This window comes from Pygoscelis adeliae, unplaced genomic scaffold, assembly GCF_000699105.1.
Source record: "Pygoscelis adeliae isolate BGI_AS28 unplaced genomic scaffold, ASM69910v1 Scaffold45, whole genome shotgun sequence".
NCBI classification, from domain to species: Eukaryota; Metazoa; Chordata; class Aves; order Sphenisciformes; family Spheniscidae; genus Pygoscelis; species Pygoscelis adeliae.
Genome location: NW_008825114.1, coordinates 4,980,334 through 4,991,476, shown reverse-complemented (window position 1 = coordinate 4,991,476; position 11,143 = coordinate 4,980,334). Strand labels below are relative to the sequence as shown.

Below are 11,143 nucleotides of genomic sequence, written 5' to 3'. Positions count from 1 at the left end.
TCAACACTGCCGCCCAACTTGGTGTCGTCTGCAAACTTACTGAGGGTGCACTCGATCCCCTCATCCAGATCATTGATGAAGATATTGAACAAGACTGGCCCCAAAACTGAGCCCTGGGGAACACCGCTCGTGACTGGCCGCCAACTGGATTGAACTCCATTCACCACAATACTTAAGGGAGTTAAATACAATTTAACAATTTTAACAAGGGAGTTAAATACAATTTAACTCCATTCACCACAATACTTAAGTCTTTTCCTGTCAGAGATGTTTCTGTCAAATGAGTGTCCCATTTCATCAAAATAATGATATTCTCTAAACCCAAAAAATAAACTAGAAGTTTGTCAGTCTAGATTTGTCAGTCTAGATTTTCTGCTGGAACTGAGCATAAGACCTTGTATATAAGATGGATCTCTTCCAGGAAGCTTTAGGAAAACAGCACAAAGCAGCTGCCAACAAACCATATCAGCCATCATTTACCACTAAGCACCTGAAGGAAAACAATCACTTGCCTCAGTTTAAAATGAAAGACAGTGTGGCCCAAATAATGAAAGAAGTAAATGTCTCATTTTTCCAGACAAGACTAAAATCATCTAGGACTAATCTAAAGCTGCCCAGGGCATAACTCAGTCATCAGCCTTTGTATGTTTTGGAACCCATTTTCTTAATCGAGAACATTTTGTACTCTCATATAACTTTTCGCTTGTATGCAACAAACAGAGCCGTTTCATCATGACAAATAGAGGAGAAATTCTGAATTTATCAGGACAGAGTTTTATTGTACATATGTTTGTATGCCATGCTAATAATCACTTAAGCACAGCTATCATTTGTTATGTGATTACACTCTTTGTATGAAATAGAATATCTTGTTTTGTATGGTTTGGAAATGGTCACTTAAAGGGTGGCTACAAAGAGGGACGGGGGGTCTCTTCACAAGGAGCCACATGGAGAAGACAAGGGGCAACGGGTACAAGTTGCACCTGAGGGAGGTTCCATCTTGACATAAGAAATAAATTTTTTATAGTGAGAACAATCGTTCACCGGAACAACCTCCCCAGGGACGTGGTGGAGTCCCTGCAACTGGAGATTTTCAAGATGTGATTGGACAGGGTGCTGGATAATCTCATCCAGGCTCCCTTTCCCGCGAAGGGTTGGACCAGATGATCTTTTGAGGTCCCTTCCAACCTGGGCTGTTCTGTGATTCTATGATTAGAAAGAATTAACACAAACTTGTAAATTGCTAGAGCGCAGGTGTCTCTTTCTTTGTATAATGATTAAGGATTTATAAATTTAGAACTTGCACATGCTCTTATTTCAGTGCTCTCTGGTAAAGAATACCATACACTGAAGGTGTCTAGACATTATTGTATAATTTGATGTATGTCTGCAACTTGCATAGAAATTTTCCACAACCACAATACACCATTGATTCTGAACTGTGACCCATAGTGCAGAAAGACTAATCTATCATTACAAAATTTGGTACATAATTAGATTTGACACAATGCTTATTGCATTATTGTCTGATCTCTTCATACATGGACCTATTTATGCACTCCTAGTTTAATGTCAAAATGACTCTCTAAATGAGTAAAATAATTATCTAAATACCGATTCTATCTGTGCTTTTGAAATCCACTTGATACTCCATTTAGTTTTATTGCTGAAATTCAGTTGTTACAAGATAGGGAGTTGAAAAAATTTACTCTTTTGGACTTTTTTCCCCTTCCTCAGAACTTTATTATATGTTTCTTTTTATTTAAAATACAAATTAAAACCCACTGTTACGTCAGGGCCCCAATGGCACTGACAGGGCTTACCAGCCTTGCCCAGCCTCCCCCAGGGCCTCCCCCAGCCCTGCCCAGGGCCCAGGACCCCAGCAGGGTCAGCCTCCAGCTCCCCTCAGCCCTGCTGGGCCCCTGGGCTGATGTCCCAGCCTGGCCCTGCCCATCCCGTCCCCAGCAGGTTCCCGATCCCCGGGGCTGGGGCTGCCCCCAGCTGCCCACCCCCACCCCAACTGCCCTGCCTCTTGCTGGGGTGGTGGGATCTAGGCCCTGGCTGCCAGGCCCTGTCCTGCTGCCTCTGAAGTGCCCAGGGAGCATCAGTCCCTGCCTGCACCCTGATACATTCTCCGTGTTTATTTAAAGTATGCTTTTTAGTTTGTCCCTGTTAAATAAATACAAAATGTCTACAATCATTTAGTTTATATGAATGAATTGTCATTCTATTTTCCAAGGAAAAGAGAGAGATTTCGAGTCAGAGTAATTTAAATGCTATAAGGGATTCTTAGAAAGAAAATCCAAGGCATTTTGTTGGGTTTGTGATGGAAATAAATTGCTGCTCTGTGTTAACAAGACAATTGCTACAACAAATCTATTGCTAACTACTTCCAGCTCCTCGTCCTGCCTTGCAGTGCCATGAGGGCTTTGTACTTCCAAAAGGACTGCACAGGGCTGCTCCAACAGTAGTCTGAGCACACGCTGCCTACAGGTGCTCTGTGCTCCGAGTGGCTTTCCACGATGGTTAGAGCTGACTGCAGTCACCACAGTTAAGTGGTTTTGGTTTTTTTTTTTCTTTGATACTGCATAGCCTGTCATCACAAATAACATGACACTGCATCCAAGCCTCAGGAAGACAAAGTTCAGTCACAATGGTGAGAATGTAACGGTTCTCAGAACAATTTTTTTTTAAAGAGTAAAAGTGTGTTTGTTTACACAGTACACAGTAAGCCAAAGCAAAGGTAAACATACACTCCACACCACACTGAAAACAAAGGCAAAAGTTCATTATCAGGCCACAAACACACACATGTGCACATACTACAACCCTGTTTTTTAAAAGGTTTTTAGGAAGCCAAAAAATAAATTATTCAGAAAAAAAAAATACATGATTCATTCCTGGTTTTAAATAGTTTTATCCTGTACATAAATTTGCCCTATAATCCCTGCTACAAGAGTTCTATAATTGCTTTAACCATTCAAGATGACGTTCACTATCATCAGATTTATTTTTTGGGAAGACCTAATTTCTGAGAAAAAGAATAGAAAGTACTGTCTGTCTGCCGCGGCCCTCCCTCCCCACCACAATAAAGTTTATAACCTGTCTGCTGAGGAGCTCTAGTCACGTAGGGTTTAGAGAATGAATCTATCATTTTTTGTAAACAGTGGCAATTTACAAGCTTTCAGAAGCAGCCACAATGGGCATATGCTCAGTGGAGACTTCTTAAAGACTGAAGTTAGACCTGTCTAACTAATTAGCTACCTAATTTTTTAGACCTGACGAGTATCTCAATAAAGAGTATATTCAAATCTTGGGCCAAGCAACGCTTCTCCTTTTGCATTTCTAGAGCCATGACCTGAAGGTGAAGGCTGGATGTTTGTCCCATGCTGTCAGCTGCTTCTCCCTGCATAAGCCAGACAAAGAGAAGTTGTCAAAATGGAACCTACTATGAGGAAGATGAAAAGAAAACGTTACAGAAGCCAGATAGAAAACAAGCTGAAGAGAAAGAGAGTTGGATAGGGATGTGCAGACCTCGGAAGAAGACATCAGTCAGAGACGCAAAGGAGTTACTTTCTGTGTTTATAAGGTAGGTAGGCAGCAGCAGAGAAGGTGAAAGTCTACAGACGAAGAGATAGACAGCTGTTTAGAGACATGCATAACAGAGGTATGAACAAAACTCAAAGCCTGAATGAGTAGGATTAGATGAAAGCAGAACAAAGTGGGATGTAGTAGATTATAGAGCAGAAGGGTCTCTGCAAAAAAGGAACTTGATACGTCCGTGCCCTTTGTCTTTGCATTTTTCTATCCCCTGTAAATAGCATGAAAACTGTTAGCAAAAAATATATTGCAGCCCTTTAAAATGCTGTTCCTTGTGCAGAATAACACACTAGTCCTGGGACAATTTAACCTGTTAATTCTAGTGTTATGTCTGTGGTGTGCATCTAATGGGCCAAAGATTGCTGGTGACACAACTCATGTACCACCTGATGGATTTTTGTTTTGGCAGATGTAGGTTTTCAAAACTGCTGCATGAAAGTAGCTCAAGATAACCCCCATTAAAATAGCATTGTCTGCAAAGTTAAGTACTTACAAATTATGAACAAAGGAGAATTTTCCTTCTGCAATCTGAATTCGGTATCCTACAGTATCTATGTAACAATGCAAACTGCATTCCAGGTTAATGGGTTATTTTTTCTCCAAGACCTTGATTCATTCAGTGAACAGGATTGACAATGGTCAGGGTGTTAAACAGAGTTGTGCTCTTAAGCAGGCTATTGCCAATGCAATCTCTTTCAGATAACGCAGAATTGGGACCAGGATGAAGAAGCAGTATGGAGGACTCCTCCAGTCCTGGCCTTATCCCCTTCTATTTCCAGTTATCCCATCCCAGTCACTCTTCTGACCTGTTCTTTCTTTCTTTCCTCTTTCCATTTCTGCTCTCCATCAGCACCAAATTCCTTCTTCGGGAATTCCGTTAAGGCATGACAGAGCCCCTCTCGAGTCTCCTGGGTCAGCGATGGCGAGATGCCATTTGGATGGTAAAGGCGTAACTCCAAAACAAAGGCCAGTTTCCTGTTGAATACTAAGTCACCAATGCACAGTGTTACTGACAAAAAGAATTATCAGAATTTTTTTTAGCGTCCAGAGTGATTTTTCTTGGTCTTATTCTCAAAAACGGAATAATTTTGTTAAAAAAGAAAAAAATCCATTCTGAGGTAATAGAAAATACCATTCTGCGGTATATAAGATTAAAAAAGTTGAAAACAAACAAAATACTGTCAAGTTCTATTTTCGAACACACTTAGCTGTATGTAGTTTGACTAGTTCTGCCAATAGTGGAAATATTTTACTTTTTTTCTTTTTTTTGACTGCCTCTTGGTGTGAGGATACTGTCATACTCCATATTCTGCACCCCATTAAGTGACACTAGAAATTCTCAGTACCCATAAGCTTAATCATTAGTATTAAAAAGAAGACATGTTCCTTATTCATATCTTTAATAAAGAATTTAATGCTATTACAACAAAGTTAAGACTCAGATTTTCTGTTCTACAGAATTAATCAGTTCATACACCCTGAAATCACAGAAGAAAAATTTTATACGGAGACTAAAAATATTATGGTAGACGTAGAAACATGGCCTAATAATCTAAGCCTCTGACTTTAAGAATAAACCTTAATTTCTATGTCTTACGACTTTTAATGCTCGAATAACACTACACTGCAAAATATGATTAAAACTGATAGTCTCCTTTGCCCCAGCTTTTAATGAATTTATTTTACAAATATGCATTGCTTACTGCTGAGTTTGGTGAGAATCATTCTAGCAGAAATAAGAAAAAAGTACATGTTAATTTGCTAGTCTTTGTGATATTTATTTTCTGTCCAATATAAACTTCCCAACTCAGAAATTGTGCTACCTGTGGTACACGGCCAACAGGAGCCTCTCCTTTCATACAGCAGTCCCATATTTATTTATGGGACCAGTGCTGCTTTCTCAGAAGAAGGCATTTAACACTTAGGTATTCTTCATCAAAGAAGAATACGGCTCCGCGGCTGGTGTCACCACCACAGTTTTGGGTTTTTGATAATGGGATGGTCTACACAGCACCAGGCCTGCTGGCGTCAGATGGGATTCACCTTTCTCAAGGGGGGGAAGAGGGTCTTTGCTCATGAGCTAGCGGGGCTTATTGACAGAGCTTTAAACTAGACTTGAAGGTGGAGGCGCGTACTATCAGGCTTGCCCATGACAAGCTGTGGGATGACACGCCAAGCTTAGAGGGACGGGGTGCTAGTGAGGGCCCTCAGCCTGTTGCTCTGAGATGTGCTGGGTACACTGGAGCACACCTGAAGTCTTACGGAGATGAGCCAGGGGCTCCTGAGGTAATAGAAGCCAACAGGGGAACACCAGTGGTGTTAAGGTGTGTTCCTCTAACAAGGTGACATGGCCGACAGCCCAGCTGAAGTGCCTCTACACCAATGCACGCAGCATGGGCAACAAACAGGAGGAGTTGAAAGCCACCGTGCTTCCAGAAAGCTACAACCTAGCTGCCATTACTGAAACTTGGTGGGACGAATCCCATGACTGGAGTGCAGCTATCGGTGGCTACAGGCTGTTCAGAAGGGACAGATGAGGAAGGAGGGGGCAAGAGGAGTTGCCCTCTACATAAAGAAATGGATAGAGTGTGAAGACCTGTCTCTGAAGAATAGCCAGAGCAGGTTGAAAGCTTATGGGTAGGAATTAGAGACCGAGACAACAAAGGGAACCTTGTGGTTGGTGTCTAGTACAAGCTGCCCGATCAAAGGGAGCCTATTGACAAAGCCTTCTTACTCCAGCTACAGGAGGCATCGTGCTCACAGGCTCTCATCCTCCAGGAGGACTTCAACCACCCCGACATCTGCTGAAAAGTAGCACGGTGAGCTGTAGGCAATGCAGGAGACTCCTGGAGTGTATTGAGGATAAGTTCTTAAGCTGGGTACTAGTCCTACCAGAGGGGATGCAATATTGGACCTAATGGTCACCAATGCAAGTGAGCTAATCAGTGACGTCAAGATTGGAGGCAGCCTGGGCTGCAGTGATCATGCACTGGTGGAGTTCACAATCCTGAGGGATATGGGACTGGTGGAGAGTAGTCAGGACCCTGAATTTTTAGAAAGCAAACTTTCCTATTAAAAAAGCTAACTCCAGCTGTTCAAGGAGTTAGTCAATAGGACCCCCTGGGAAACTGACCTCAGGGACAAGGGAGAAAAACAGAGCTGGCAGATCTTTAAGGATGCTTTCCATAGAGTGCAAGAGCTCTCAATTCCAAGGTATAAGAAATCAGGAAAGGAAGGCAAGAGACCAGCATGGATGAGTTGAGACTGGCTAGTCAAACTGAAGGGCAAGAAGGAAATGGTCATGAAAAGCATGAGCGTTTTCAACAGGGTGTCTGCTTGTGAGTGAAGAAAAGGAGTTCCCCAGCTGTTCCACCCCTAATTCTACCAAAAACAATCAAAAGACAAACAGACTTCATTATGGTGTTCCCTGGCACTAAGCTTCTCTCATGTCACTCCCTCTGGTTCTTTTTGCTCGTGTGATGGGAAATAAAGAGCCTTTGCTAGGATACACTGACAGTTAGACCATGAAGGACTTAGAAGGGGTAAAATTTTGCAGTGGTCTCTCTTCCTTAGCACTAGCATTATTCCAAATTGAATAGAGGCCTACTCTAAATCTGAAAATTGTCAAGAAAACTATTGCATTTGGAGAAGACTCTTTAACTGAAATAGCTTTTTTTTGATAGCAAAAAAACCCTCTTCTGTGAATGCATGCTATTGATACAAATTTGCCTCACATAGATAAGGCTGTTCTTCTCTAATAAAGAAGAGCTGTAACAATATAACACCACTGGAATTGAGGGGACAAGGGCTGTGATAATTTAACTGCATTGCTTAGTTATACCAAGAAGGTGGACAAGTTAAATCAAAAACGCGGACAGTAAAGTGTTAAACACACAACAGAGTTAAAACATGGCTGGCTGAAGGTTTAATTATTTCTTCTGTTTCTTCTTTTAATATGCTTGCATACTAGCACTGAAAATGTATTTTCTTCTTAGTTAGATATTAAGATTAAATGAAGGACAGAGAATTAACAATACCACCAGAATATTTAGGTCTCAAACTTGTTTTTGTTGATCTTAACCATGTAATCAGTGCCTGCTGAGATGGAGAGTTTACAGCTGTTGTGAGGTAACTTTTCCATCTCTTAGTAGCAATTGCTTCTCTAGGAAGCATGAGCAGTAGATACTGATTTTTCAAAGTATCAGCCCTCAGAGATGAACCTTTCCTAAAGGGCATTACATTGATTAGAAAGCCTTTGTCTAGTGACTACATGTAGAGGTTTTATACGCAGCTTCAATTTAAAATGTTTTTTAGTCTGTCAGCCTGTCAAATAAGAGGTATGTGTGAAGATTTGCTTTCATTCAAGTAAGTTTTTGATATTTGTATTTATTTGTACGTATTTTGTTTGTTCAAATATTTAATCAGATATTCATTTAATCACAAGTAACAGTAGTACAGAGATAAAAACCCTAAACTATTTTATACAGTTTAAGACTAAATTCTGTGTAATGACAAGTGCCAATAGCAATGTAGTATTTACTTCTCTAGCTCCTAGTAAGAAAGAACTCTTCTCAAAGTTAATGTTTTACCAACAGGGTTAATTCTATTAACTCCGCTTCCAAAACTGTGAAGAAGTCTGGGGAGGAAAGGAGGAAAAGGCCTTTTTAATAAAGAGCTCCTTTAAATTTAAAGGAATAATTCCTCTTCGGTTCTTAGTATACAGTTTATATACAGTTAAAACTCCTTCCATACCACAAATCCCGTGAAATGCCAACTTCTCCTTTGAGGCTACTATCTATGATAACTTCTTTTCTGCATTTGTGCACAGTATCATCAAATCACAATCACTATGTTATATGCTGTTATTCAGAAATTTAGGTGTGAAATTGTTCAAAATCTTCAGACATTATTATAACCAGTACAGTTTGCACTAAAAGTCTCTTTATTAGGAATAAGAGCTAAGAATCTCAGAATCACAGAATGGTTGAGGTTGGAAGGGACCTCTGGAGGGTACATCAGGGTACCCTGCAGGAGTCACCTAGAGCCAGTTGCCCAGGACCATGTCCAGGTGGCTTTTGAATATCTCCAAGGATGGAGACTCCACAACATCTCTGGGCAACCTGTGCCAGTGCTCGGTCACCCTCACAGTGGAAAAGTGTTTCCTGATGTTCAGAGGGAACCTCCTGTGATTCAGTTTGTGCCCATTGCCTCTGGTCCTGTCACTGGGCACCACTGGGAAGAGCCTGGATCCATCCTATTTGTACCCTCCCTTCGGGTATTTGTATACGTTGATGAGATCCCCCTTCAGCTGCCTCTTCTCCAGGCTGAACAGACCAAATTCTCTCAGCCTTTGCTCATAGGAGAGATGCTCTAGTCCTGTCACGATCTTAGTGGCCCTTTGCTGGACCCTCTCCAGTATCTGCATATCTGTCTTTTACTCTGGAGCTCAGAACTGGACACACCACTCTAGGTGTGGCCTCAGCAGTGCTGAGTAGAGGGGAAGTATCTCCTCTTTTGACCTGCTGGCAACACTCCTCCTAATGCAGCCCAGGGTACCATTTGCCTTCTTTGCTGCAAGGGCAAATTGTGTGAATACCAGTGAATTCATTGTCTTGAATAAAACCATTCTAGAGTCTTCAAAGCCCTGAAGAAGTTGATTGTCACAGTTTTGAGAGAACCTCAGTCTGTTTTCATTACTACTAATCCCCTTTTTAGTAAAACTAAGCATCATGCAGTCTAATGTCTATATTAATATTGTAAGATACTAGTACATATATAACATATAGTCTCCTGACACACCTGTCAGGGCAGAACATTTACAGATTGTAAGCTGAAGGCAGCTCACAGTAAGGACAAATTTTTTTTAAGTGCTTTGATGCTGGACAACCATTGAAATCCTTGGAAAACAGATGCCAGAAGACCTTTAAAAGCTTAGCTGTAAGTTAGCTGCTTTAAAGTCACTTAAAGTCACCAGTAAAATGGAATATAGATTCCAAACCTTTTAAAACTCTAGCTAGCAACATAGCAACAGGCTTAGCCTCACTATCACAGGAGATAAAACCCTTCTTCCCTCCCTCTGTAACCCACCTGCTGACAGTTGCTCACAAAAAGCTTCCAGCATGACATTTCATTGAGAAATGGAGAACTGACCTAGCATTAGATAAGCAAGTCGAAAGTCATTATATACATTCATAATGGCTTTAAAAAGGCTTGAGAAACAGTTCATGAAATATTGCAGCTAAAATACGTGTTCTTCATATAAACACTCAAGACGATGAAGATGTGTAAACTGTAGATACAATAAACTACTAATCTGCTGTTCTCTAACAATTAACCAGTTTTAAGATTTTTGCTGATCAAGGTTCTTTTCTCCCAGTTACAGTTTTATAATGGAATCATAATTAATGCAATATTATCAACTTTCTTAGACTCCACACTGTATGTCTGTCTTTCATGGGCTTCCCCAGAGCAAATACTCTTCTTAACTAAAGAAATAATTAGAAATACATAGCTGATTTCTTTCCTAGCTTACCGTTCTACCCCAAGAAACCTTCTACCCCCCCCAGAATGGTGACGTCCTTAATTTTACTGTAGTTTGACATCAACTGTTAAACATTCCTAACTGAAGACTTCAGAGAGAGATTGGTTGATGTACCAGCCATATATTCTCAAGGTTTGATCTCACCTTTCTGGGTGGTTCATGAACAGAATTTATTTGGGACACAGTGGATAAATTCAGTAAAGGTCTCCAAATGCAAAAGTATTCAGAAGAAAAGGAAAGTCTCTTCTTACCCATTAGTATAGCAACTCCAGAGCAAATTCCTGTTTTTTAGTAGCGATTGGAAACTTCTCCAATTATAAAACAAATTTAAAAAGCAAAACTGTACTGCACAATCTGAGCGAGTTGTGAGAAAAGTCTAGGGAAATGTCACAAAGATGATGTTTATGATATTTTTCCGTACTTTGTTCAGATTTCACACAGAAAAAGTTAAACAAAGATTAGTTAATATTTGGACATGAATAATAGAAATAAAAATAGTAAGAACAGAACAGAAAAATGAAAACTTGTCATTTCATTTTACTTAGGTTTGACATAGTAATCTGGAATTAAAAAGTATAAAATATATTAAAATGATTTGCAATATGCTTGAAATACAGGAGAGAAATACTGAAAACTAAGAGCTTTTCTGTTCTTTCTAAGATAAATTGCTATACCAGTTCAGTATCTATCACAATGGCTGCCATTCTCTTTCCAGCACTTATCAGAGTAACCATGCTTGAGTTTATACCTTATCTGTGTGTTGGAAAGAAATGTATTATTTTGTGTATTACTGCACAGAAATGAGACAACTATACAGCTTTGGACTTTAAAACTCCTCCCATTTTGCAGGCAATATTCTGCCTTACAGATGAATTACACTAAACAGCATTACATTTCTCTCCATCTATGACTTCAATTTTTAAAACCAAAGCAAAACAGCTGCTCCTTCGGCAAGACAGGAGGAATGTGAATGTCTCTCACTGCTTTATTTTTTTCTTAACC

General features: G+C 40.2%; 1 protein-coding gene across 1 annotated transcript in view; it reads right to left on the bottom strand.

Moving 5' to 3' along the window:
- CNTLN (centlein, centrosomal protein) overlaps positions 1 to 11,143 on the bottom strand; it is a 340,217-nt gene that overhangs the window by 249,303 nt on the left and 79,771 nt on the right. The window contains exon 2 of the mRNA XM_009328161.1: positions 4,407 to 4,609. Coding sequence (XP_009326436.1) covers positions 4,407 to 4,609 — 203 coding nt within the window. The remainder of the gene's footprint in view (positions 1 to 4,406; positions 4,610 to 11,143) is intronic.